Consider the following 12,363-nt stretch of genomic DNA (forward strand, 5'->3'; position numbering starts at 1 on the left):
ACTCATTACACAAATAAACAATCTAATCCATAGCATACTGGTTATGAACTAAAATATTTTTGCAGAATGGATTTATTACTAAAACAATTGCTTTATTTTATGCATTTCTTTTATAGATTTAGAAAGAAAAGCAATAAAACATCAGCATAATAACAGTTGCTATGAAGCATATTACCTTAATTCTCAAAGGGTTAATCTCCATATCTGAAGTGCAGTTCATTGGCCCATCAATATCATATTGAAGGATGTACAACAAAGTGTTATTGTTATATTTGTAAGGCCACTGAAGATGTAGCATTGCCTTGCTGAATGAACTCGGACCATTGTTTCTCAGCTAATGAGGAAAAGAAAATGTAAATACTTTGGGCAAAATTCTATAATCCTTCCTCTACATCATCTGTAGGAATTCTGAAGCAACAGCATTTGAATAACAGCAGAGTTTCCATAGAGACTCTAATATTATATCATGATCATTAGTATGCAAAAGAATCAAACTCAATATATGCCTCCGAGTAGGGCAGTATGTGTCAGGATAAAAATATAAACAAAAGAGGAAAACATGAAAAAGTTACTGATAAGTGGCATAGAAAATTTCCTTCCTACAGAATCAAAATTTTACTCAACGACCTATCCCTTTTATCCCAGTACAACTAATCAGTTTTAAACAACAGTTTGTATAAACAGCTTTCTTTTACCACTTGAAGTTACTTGTCTAATGGAAATGAGCTTAAGAATGGGGAAAAAATTCTAAGAAATCTCTAGCACAAAATTAAACTATGCAGAGTTTACACAAAAGTTACATAGATTTGTTTTCTTTTTGTTTTTTGGACTTGTTTTTTAAAAGCAGCCTATCTGTTCGTTTCTCTGTTGTCTCTCTACCAGGTATCAATTAAATCCAACTGCAAACCTCATAGATGTGCTGAACAACTGGCCCAACATCTTCTTCAGTCTCAGGGTTCTCTTTGTACTTCCAATTTGGAATCGGAAGAAAGATATGATCAGGACTTGAGACTCTAAACAATGACCAAAGAAAACCTACCATGAATATCAAAATGATATGGTCAGTTCATTTTCAAAAGTACCTAGTATCCAAATGAATAAAATCAGAATTTAAAAAAAACACCAAAGACAAAAAAAATTACACTTGTATGTGTACATGGCACAGCTGGACATACAAACTCTTCTTTACTGAATCCAGTGTAACAGATGAATTGGTAACAGGCGAACATTTTTGCATAAAGTTCAGTAAATTAATTTTATGCTGCTTTTGCCATATCTGGTTTATTACCAGAGAATTATCAAATAAATATTTGGGGCTTTGGAATACACCCAGAGCCTTCTTATTTCTACAGAAACTATAGTTCTAGTAAAATCACCATGAAACATGGAACATACACTATACAAAAGAAGTTAGGGGGCCTAAGACTTGGACATATGTTATGTGCTGTGCTTGGTAGCTCAGTCGTGTCTGACTATCTGTGACCCACTGCAGCCTGCCAGGCTCCTCTGTCCATGGGATTCTCCACGCAAGAACACTAGCATAAGTTGCCATGTCCTCCTCCAGGGGCTCTTCCCAATCGAGGGATCAAACCCAGGTCTCCCTTATTGCAGACGGATTCTTTATCGTCTGAGCCACCAGGGGAGCCCTGGACATATCTATACCTATGGCTGATTCATGTTGGTATTTGGCAGAAAACCAAATTACAAAATTACAAAATTACAAAACCAATTACAAAATTCTGTAAAGTAATTACCCTTCAATTAAAAAATAAATAAATTTTTTAAAACTAAAAAAAAAAGTAACTACTTTTTAAAGTAGTTTAAATCATGAGAATAAGATACTCAACTGGGTAATCATACTGACCCTCTTATCTCAACAGCAGCTAAAACAGCAAGGTCAACTTTGTAAGATACAACCGGGCTTACTTTATCAAAAAGATTGGAGCTGAAAAAGAAAAAAAATAAATTTAGGGCTGAATTTGATGAGCATAATTATAATCAAAATCATACAGAGGCAAATGCAGTGAAACTAAAAGTGAACAAATGAAAAGCAATAAAGAAATGACAAACTGCACAAAATAATTATTTTCATTAGCATTTAATTCTAAGAAGATGATTTTTATTTAACTTTTATTTTTGTATTTAAACTCAAAAATAATAAAATTATTCTTAGCATGTAAATATTGGCCTTAAAACTTGATAACTAAGTACTAAAATTTTAGTCTATCCTATTCCATAAATACTTAAGTATACTGAAAAACATATTCATAACAAATACTATTTCCTCAAAAGTTATTATAAACAGAAAAAGTTGTTTTCACACCTTTGAATTTGTAAATCAAATTTCACAGACGTATCCATCTCTGATTGCTGGTGGACACTGAAACGAAGCCCAGCTAAGAGCTAGACGGGGAAAAGAAGATCAGTGTTAGTGAGAAACATGTCAAACACGTGAAATTTCAAATCCAACGTCCAAAGAAAAAAGAATGGTCTAAAACAGGTTATTTCTGAACCTAAAATAAAACTGAAAGTACTCTAGCAAAAATAACTAAGCCTGCGGCTGCTGCTGCTGCTGACACGCTCCAGTCATGTCCGACTCTTTGTGACCCCATGCGCTGCAGCATGCCAGGGTCCTATGTCTGTGGAATTCTCCAGGCAAGAACACTGGAGTGAGTTGCCATGCCCGTCTCCATAGGATCTTCTTGACCCAGGGATCGAACCCGTGTCTGCGTCTTTTGCATTACAGGCAGATTCTTTACCAGTGAGCCACCAGGGAAGCCCTAACTAAGTCTGATCTTCTATCAAATCCCTATTAATTAAGATACTCAGGCCAATCCATAAGGAAGCCTGTTTAACAACAATGATTAATCATATCTCCTTATAATATTAACTAATTATCTCCTTATAATGTCAACTAATACTAACTTTCTCAAAAATGCAAGAGGAACCACTGATTCAATGAAAGTAGAGTAGTTATGCACAAGATTTAGTGACAGGAAGCTAATACCTGAACTTGTGTTAACGGAACAGGAAGAAATAGATGGTTTACAAGACTGAGAGAGCCTGACTAAAAAGGAGAGAAGTAGGGCCAGAAGCAGAATTTCCCTACACCACCCACAAGTCCATCAATAACAAACATCTTAACTTCTGCAGGCAGAAAACTGTTATTTTAAAGAAAACAGCTACAAAGTTAGAGAAAGCAGGCTTCTTGGAAGTCATCTAAAAGACATCTAAAAATGGCCCTTCTAGGGGACTTCATCAAACCACCTCTCACTTCACAAAGCCGGGAGCCGGCCATAAGAATTAACCTGGAATGATCTTTCCTGAATGCACAGTGAGTAAAAAAGAGAGAATGAGTGTATGGGCAAATAAAAGGCATGTTCACTTCTTAATAAAACACTGCAATAAATACAAGTGAAAAATATAACTTTGAGGACTCTGTTCAAGTGCTCTTCCCCAAGAGACCATACATCTAGAAATAATTATGACTTTTAAGGGAAAAATATATGTAAAGAAATATGGAATATTTATTTTTATTGAAATATATTAATATTTGACACCCAACACTGTGTAAAGTTAAGGTAGACAACATGTTGATTTCATACATTACATGATTACCATTGCAGCAATAACTGTAACTCTGTCACATTACAAAATTATAACTTCTTTTCTTGTGGTTGGAATAATCAAGATCTAATCTCTCACAAGTTTGACACCATACTCTTGTCTATAATCATTACACTGCACACTAGATCTCTAGGACTTATTTACTAGTCATTGAAAGTCTGTACCCTCAAATAACATCTGATAGGACACTGTTTATAAGGGTAGATATGGAATATGTAGTCCCAGATTATCACAGATAATGCCAGGCTGGATGAAGCTCAAGTTGGAATCAAGATTGCCCGGAGAAATATCAATAACCTCAGATATGCAGATGACACCACCCTAATGGCAGAAAGCAAAGAGGAATTTAAAAGCTATTGATGAAGGTGAAAGAGGAGAGTGAAAAAGCTGGCTGAAAACCCAACATTCAAAGAACAAAAATCATGGCATCCAGTCCCATCACTTCATGGCAAATAGATGAGAAAAAAATGGAAACAGTAACAGACTTTATTTCCTTGCGTGCCAAAATCAATTCAGATAATGACTGCAACCATGAAATTAAGACACTTGCTTCTTGGAAGAAAAGCTATGACAAACCTAGACAGCATGTTAAAAAAGCAGAGACATCATTTTGCCAACAAAGAACCCTTTTGTCAAAGCTATAGTTTTTCCAGGAGTCATGTAAGGATGCGAGAGTTGGACCATGAAGGCAGCTGAGCATCTAAGAATTGCTACTTTTGAACTGTGGTGTTGGAAAGACTCCAGAGTCCCTTGGACTGCAAGGAGACCAAACCAGTCAATCCTAAAGGAAATCAACACTGAATATTTACTGAAGGACTGATGCTGAAGCTGAAGCTCCAACACTCTGGCCACTTGATGTGAAGGGCCAACTCATTGAGAAAGACCCTGATACTGGGAAAGACTGAAGGCAGGAGGAAAAGGGGACGATAGAGGACGAGATGGTTGCATGGTGGCATTGACTCAATGGACATGAGTTTCAGTAAGCTCCAGGAGATAGCGAAGGACAGGGAAGCCCGGCATGCTGCAGTCCATGGGGTAGCAAGGAGTCAGATACAACTGAGCGTCTGAATAACAATGACCACAGATCCTCAAATTACCAATATCTATGTATTATTATTAATAAATTAAATTCTATTGAAAAGGTAACAAGAAATATACTGCTGCTTTTTTTCCCCTTGATACTAGCAATTCAAAAAGGTATATTTTGTCTCCTTTTTTTTTTCATTTATTTTTATTAGTTGGAGGCTAATTACTTTACAATATTGTAGTGGTTTTTGCCATACATTGACATGATTGTCTCCTTTTTTAGAAGATTTAGGAAGCAATCCACTGAGTGCTTCTTCTCAAGCATCTGGGCTCCGTTCTCCACCACCGAAAGAGAAGTCTGATCCAACCAATGTGCAATTCGATCCTACTGGGATGACCTCACAGGTTTCACGTTCATAAAGTGTGAAGTGAAAGTGTTAGTCATTCAGTTGTGTCTGACTCTTTGCAACCCTACAGACTGTAGCTCGCCAGGCTCCTCTGTCCATGGAATTCTCCAGGCAAGAATACTAGAGTGGGGAGCCATTCCCTTTTCCAAGGTATCTTCCCAGCCCAGGGATAGGACTTGGGCCTACCTGCATTGCAGGCAGATTCTTTATAGTCTGAGCCACCAGGGGAGCCCCAGTTAATGAGATCACTCTAACTCACCGAAGAAGAACAGTCTCGGTATTTGTCAGAGTAGCTTTGAGGATGCATTAAAGCATCAGTTTAAAATATCCAAGTTACAATCTCAGTCCTTAGTTTAAACATGTTCTTATCCATTCACCAAACTGAAGGCAAAGAGCAGCTTACTGAATACAGGTAATAGCACAACTCACTACTTTAGTATCTTAATCAAAACTAAGCTCTAATAATCATTACATTCTAAATCAAAACCAACTGTAATACTATTTTTTTAAATAAATGTATTCATTTTAATTGGAGGCTAATTATTTCACAATACTGTAGTGGTTTTGCCATACATTGACATGAATCCACCATGGGTATACATGTGTTCCCCATCCTGAACCCCCCTCCCACCTCCTTCCCCATCCCATCCCTCAGGGTCATCCCAGAGCACCAGCCCTGAGCACCCGGTCTCACGCATTGAACCTGGACTGGTGATTTGTTTCACATATGATAATATACATGTTTCAATGCCATTCGCCCAGGTCATCCCACCCTCGCCCTCTCCCACAGAGTCCAAAAGACTGTTCTATACATCTGTGTCTCTTTTGCTGTCTCGCATATAGGGTTATCATTACTATCTTTCTAAATTCCATATATATGCATTAGTATACTGTATTGGTGTTTTTCTTTCTGGCTTATTTCACTCTGTATAATAGGCTCCAGTTTCATCCACCTCATTAGAACTGATTCAAATGTATTCTTTTTAGAGGCTGAGTAATATTCCATTGTGTATATACTATTTTGAAGTTTTTATTTAAAAAAGTTTCTATTAAAAAAAAAATTACTATGGGACTTCCCTGGTGGTCCAGTGGTTGAGAAGCTGCCTTGCAATGCAGGGGATACCGGTTCAATCCCAGGTCCCGGAAGATGCCATATGCTACAGAGCAGCTAGACCTATGCACCACAACTGCCGAGCCCATGCCCTAGAGCCCACGAGCCACAGCTACTTCTCCCACATGCTGCAGCTACTGGAGCCCACGTTCTGCCGACAGGAGAAGCCACCGCAGCGAGAAGTCCAAGCACCACAACAAGGCGTGGCCTCTGCTCACCACCACTGGAGAGGGCCCGCGTGCAGCAGCAGAGACCCACCATAATCAAAACATAAATACAAAATTATCAAACAAACGACTGTGGACAAACCCACAAAAAATATGCTAATCTCGATGAAAGAAAAAAGAGACCCATTTAATTAAAATGTCTTACTTGAGTTCCAGCCTTCATTGGGTTTCCAAGGTCACAAACCACCTGGCGGGTTTGGTTTTCTGTCTTAAACGCACAGGAAAGTCTTGCTAAGGCCTTTGATAGACAAAGAAAGAGGATTGAAGGGAAAATAAATTAATCACTAAAAAAAAAAAAGCAGAAGCCATACAAACTGTAAAGTTTCTAGACAATATCATACAGTTGGATGTTTGCGTTTCTTGCTTTACCAAACAAATAGATCTACTTGAGTAATGAGAGATATGGGGGAACCAGAACTGTGTTCAGTTGCCACATATAAATGCAAAAGTGTTTCTCGATGATCCCTAGAGGACTTAGACACATAACCATATTATTTCTGACAAATCATTTGATGGCCAGGCTTAGACACTATCCATCTGACCTTGTGTCAGGCACTTAGCTAGCAATTTTTATAAAAGTCATATCAATGCATTATGCAAAGTACTAGGCTTGAAAAGAATTATGTGAGACAAGCACTCTATTGTCTAGCAATTTAGCCTTAGGTAGAACAGCTAAGCTGTAGTATAATAAATAGGGTAGCTGCTCATTAATGTTAATATGAACCATGAGTGCATTTCGATTTTTAAAGAGGTAGCTTGCTTACTTCACTGTTGCGGACAACCCCGATGAAATCAGCCTGCAGTGGGATGGAAACGATGAGCTCGGCTTCATAGGCACCTTCTCCCTGATTCTGAGCCTTAACAATCAAGGTCAGAGGGTTGTCGTCCCCGATATAGATCTTCTTTTGATCACTACAAGTTAATATAAATCTAGTCAATGAAAAAGGACTGCGTAGCAAGAGCATGACTGTTCAAAGCACTGACATGTTCAACAACGTCTCAGGATATTTTGAGACTACTGCACAGATCAACACTGAACTGGAAATAGCAACTGGGTGCAAATTCAACGTTTCTCCCAATAAAAGGAAACACTGATGCCTTTGTCATATCACTATCACTCAAATCTTTTATGAAAATAATTTTATATCCCTTTGTACTTATTAATTTCCTGATTTTTTCTAAAAGTTGAACTAATCCCCTGGTCATGATACTTAAAATATTTGCTGTAATTTATACATTATATAAAATGGTAATACGTCCTTTAGTTAAGAGACAATCTTTAAGAGAATACAATGCTCCTTTGTGACACTACTCCATACTGATGAAAAGGGATCTGTTAACCTAGGCAGCTGGTGAAACACACAGCCTATTTTTCTAAAGCTCAACATCCACTCCTTTGCTGAAAATCATGCATTATCTTCCAACATAACTAATTCTCACTGCTATTACTTTAATAGAAAAATGTGCTCTTTCATTTCAATTTCTTATTATACAGTCTATTATTTGGAGCAAAACTTACCTATCTACAGAAACCTCCAGTTTGGGTTTACAGACATTGTCGTCACCACAGTCAAGTAGAATATGAGCCTAGAAAAAAGGTTTTTATTTTTTTCTACATGAATAAATACCAATACAGGTCACACACAGAGTGTATATTAATATATATATGGATGTATATGAATATACATGTATGTATTTATATACACTCAATTTATATATATACCTGAATGCAAAAGGGATCATGGCTGCCTGTTTTTAAACAGGTCAGCGTTAGCTAGTAAGAATGAAAAGGAAGGGAAAGATTCATAGGGTATAGTACAACTAGTTGGAACCTTTTAGGTCTATCTCAAATTAAAATTAACCTATTATGACTTTGGAATGAAGTGTAGAATAGAAAGTAATATTGAAATTAGAGTTCGGCTTTAGTCTGCCTCTGCAAAGTTGCGTGATCTTGGGCCAAAAAAGCTCCTTTACAGAATTTCTCATTATAGACTACGCCTCTTGAGAGCACAGAATAAGGAGTAAAAGAATAAGGAGCTGTGGATACATAGCAACAATTCAGACAGACAGACCAAATGGAACAGAAACTGGATGAAAGGAGTTCCACATTGTCATGGCCATCTGGAAACAGAGAAAGAAAAAGGAACCAGAAGCATTAAATTAGCAGATCGAAGACAGGTACAATAAGCAAACACCTCAACACTTTCTCCCTCTAGATAGGACCATATGACGTGTCAGCTGGAACATTATGGAAAAGCCAGCAGAAAGACATAGTGGAGGAAGCAGAAGAAGAAAGATGTGAAATAAGAAACAAAAATTAATAAAAGAGGAAAGAAAAAATTATTAAGCCATTCTTGGTTTATCTACTGTTAATATCCAAAGGGCTTCGGGTCCTAAGGCAAACAGAAAAGAAAAAGATTTAAAGGGGAAAAATAGTGACAGGCTTTCTTGAAAACAACAACAAAACTGTATGCTTTCAAGTTACAAAGATATATGGCTTCCCAGAATAAAATAATATGATAGAGATCTTAACTGACAATGTAACTGGGATGAAACCCAACAATACATGTTAACTAATTCACTGACCTAGATGTTAGCAGCTGCTATGTGCCTCAAGAAGCTGGGGGGAAAGGCCAGGCTCATTAGAAGAACTCTGAGGTAGCTGCACAAGTCACAGAAAGACAATCGACTGCTGACTTAGTTCATGAACTAAGGGTGGATTTAATGACATGTGATATCCTGTGTATTAAAAGTCCCAGCCAGAATGACGAGTATCTGAAGTTTGAAATGAGAAGTATTATGAAATATTAATAAACTGTGATAAAGGGATATTTGACTAACTACCACTCTACATTGAAGAAAAAGGATTAAGCTGGCATTGGTGCAACTACAGCATTAAAATACACTATCAGGAAAGAACAGCTTCAGAAACGGAAAAAAAGCACTATTTTGCATTCACAGAGAACTAAATCTCTACAGTTATATCCTTAGTATCTTACACAGAGTAAGAACTTAATACACATTTGAATGAACAACCAGAGGGCAGTTGGGGGGGGTGGGGGTGCCGAGGCTGGGTTAAAAAGCCACTTTTAGTGCAGAAAGCACGAAGTCTGTAACTCCAAAGGATAACGGTACAGAAAGGAAAACTCAAGAGCTGCTATGTCCAATAGAGAAGCCACAGCAAGCTGCACGTGGCTTTCGAGCACTCGAAATGTACCTAGTATGACTGCGGCGGGGTGGGGTGGGGTGGTTTACATTTCATTTAATATTAATTAACTTAAATTTAAAAACTGATACTTGATTCTGCCACTAGAAAACTTTTAGTATAACTTCTAAATGAAGACAAAATATTTCTGACGAAGCTTTAGCATCTGAATTGAGATGTGCTATAGTATAATACACTCTGGATTTTGAAGACAGTAAAAAACAATATAAAGAATTTCATAGAAAAACGTGACTATTTGGAAACATGGTTTTTAAAGAGGTAATTAAGTTAAAATGACATCGTTAGGGCGGGCCCTAATCCAACATGGTGGTGGTGCTGGTGAAGTCGCTAAGTCATGTCCAACTCTTGCAGCCACATGGACTGTAGCCTGCCAGGCTCCTCTGTCCATGGGATTTTCCAGGTAACAATACTGGAGTGGGTTGCCATTTCCTTCTCCACGGGATCTTCCCGACCCAGGAATTGAACCCCAGTCTCCTGTGTTGCAAGCAGATTCTTTATTGACTGAGCTATGAGGGAAGCCCGTAATCCAATATGACTGGTGCTTTATAAGGAGATTAGAACGCAGACACAGAGGGGAGGCCACATAAAGACACAGGGAGAAAGTGACCACTACAAGCCAGTGGGAAAAGCTCCAGTGGGAAAAGCTCCAGGGGAAACCAGCACTGCTCACACTTTGATCTCCGACTTTAAGCCTCCAGAATTGTGAGAAAATAAATTTCTATTATTTCACCACCCATTCTGTGGCACTTTGCAATAGCAGTCCTAGCAAACTAATACAGATATATTATTAAAATCACAGTCACCAGTTTTCTATTTTTTTAATGTTACTGATCAGTAAATTTAAACTACGAATGTGTCTCACATTATATTTCTATTAGAAGGCAGTACGTTAAAGAGAGTGTACAGTAATTTAAAAAGTGAGTAATATGACCAGGGAAATAAAGGGCCATTTTAGAGAGAAGTAAATAAGCATGCTGGGGTAGGTAATTACAGAAATGAGAATACATAATAAAACTAAGAATACAGAAAGAAATGCCTAAGAGTAGGTAATGTCCTTGCCGGAACAAAAGTAGAACACAAAGGAAACAGATTCAAACGATGAAGAAGGGGAGGTGGAGAAAGGGAAGAAAGTCAAATATTAAAGTTATTCTTTCCCTCAAAGCAGTTTCCAAAGTTAACCACTTTATAAGCTGCCTTTAAATTATATTGGTATTAAAGAAACTGGTGATTCCAGTAAACTAATGTTAACACTAATAAATAGTTTCCAAAAAATTCCAGAATTATAAACAGAAAATAATCATAATTCCTATATCAAAATGCATAATATAAAAGTAACAATTAACTTTTAAAAAAACTGTAAAACTGAACAACAGACTATATGTGGCTCATATGTTCATTATTAAATTAATCAACGTAAGACTGTGCATCCCCTAAAAATATAAATTGTAAAAAATATGAACTAAGAACAATGTAAGTTCTATACTAATGAGTAGCGGAAAGCAGCACCTATACTATTTACATGCAAAATGAAATATAAGATAGTTATGTAAAATAAATTATAAAATTAAAACTATAAAATGTAGCTAACATATATAAAATATATTCCTTATAAAATTCTGTTGCTATATTTGATTTTATCAAAAGAATGATTTACATACTATATATGCATATGTGTATATATACACTAGTTTTTAAAATATATCAAAGATAACATAAACTTGTTTAGCAAAATACTAAAATACTATGTATTACTTGGCATTTTGTTGTTTTCCTTGAATTACTTTATTGTTTTATATATTCAAAATGTGACCTTGTCTTCCTCTGCAGGTAAGTTGAGTGGCTTTGAACGTCTCTTCCCCTCTGACTTCTGACTAAAAACGCAACATTATAGAAGCAATCCTTGTATGGCTGAGTCCCTTTGCTGTCCACCTGAAACTATCTTAATATTGTTAATCTGCTATACTCTAATGCAAAAATATTAAAAATATAAAATAAAAGCAATCCTTTATGCTATTTTAAAATACGAATTATAAGATTTTTTTAAAAGATTAAAGGATAAATTAATAAAGCACAGTACCTGTCGACTAACATTGGCCGGAGTAAATTGGTTAAGAATAGGTTGCAACCCTGTTGCATCAGCAGCTGTTCGATAATCCAACCAATACTCCATAAAAATAGTAATTGGAGTGAGTTTGTCTCTAAATTCAGATTCGTCCTAAAAATGCAAAAGCTTTGAATTAATTACAACATCAACCTAAGTAAGACATCAAGCTATCTGTAGAAATCCGTACGCGCACAATACAAAGCCAGCTGTACGCATCCCTCGATCCAATTCTACCAAAACTCCCTGTAATACTACACTTACATAAGAAAAGGATATCCATAAAGAAGACTACCATTATCCACTGGGAATCCTTAACCAACTTTGTTTGTAATGTAATATTTGATTCACACAAAAATATATGAGACCTGTTAATAAAATGGGCACTCCAACACACACCCTATATAAACAATAACTAGGACATTACCTACATTGCTTAGGCTACCTACATGCTCTTTTCATCCCTTTGTCTGCCTTCCAGAGGGAATCATTCCATTAGCTTGCTCACAGTAGTTTTACTCTAGTTGTATATGTCTCTAAAACAGCATGTTCTTCAGATTGCTTTTCCTATTTTAAAATGAGACCATACATATTCTTCTGTTATTTGCTTCAACACTTTTTTAGAAGATTCATTCACA

At 36.7% G+C, this 12,363-nt stretch overlaps 1 protein-coding gene across 4 annotated transcripts in view; it reads right to left on the bottom strand.

Annotated features, from left to right (window-relative positions):
- ITGAV (integrin subunit alpha V) overlaps positions 1 to 12,363 on the bottom strand; it is a 131,854-nt gene that overhangs the window by 11,101 nt on the left and 108,390 nt on the right. For all 4 annotated transcript variants that reach the window (XM_070475899.1, XM_070475897.1, XM_070475896.1 and 1 more), the window contains 8 exons: positions 11,702 to 11,839; positions 7,918 to 7,985; positions 7,163 to 7,310; positions 6,544 to 6,636; positions 2,324 to 2,403; positions 1,865 to 1,945; positions 908 to 1,013; positions 176 to 334 (listed from right to left, as the gene is read on the bottom strand). In XM_070475899.1, coding sequence (XP_070332000.1) covers positions 176 to 334; positions 908 to 1,013; positions 1,865 to 1,945; positions 2,324 to 2,403; positions 6,544 to 6,636; positions 7,163 to 7,310; positions 7,918 to 7,985; positions 11,702 to 11,839 — 873 coding nt within the window. The remainder of the gene's footprint in view (positions 1 to 175; positions 335 to 907; positions 1,014 to 1,864; positions 1,946 to 2,323; positions 2,404 to 6,543; positions 6,637 to 7,162; positions 7,311 to 7,917; positions 7,986 to 11,701; positions 11,840 to 12,363) is intronic.

Source organism: Odocoileus virginianus, chromosome 13, assembly GCF_023699985.2.
Source record: "Odocoileus virginianus isolate 20LAN1187 ecotype Illinois chromosome 13, Ovbor_1.2, whole genome shotgun sequence".
NCBI classification, from domain to species: Eukaryota; Metazoa; Chordata; class Mammalia; order Artiodactyla; family Cervidae; genus Odocoileus; species Odocoileus virginianus.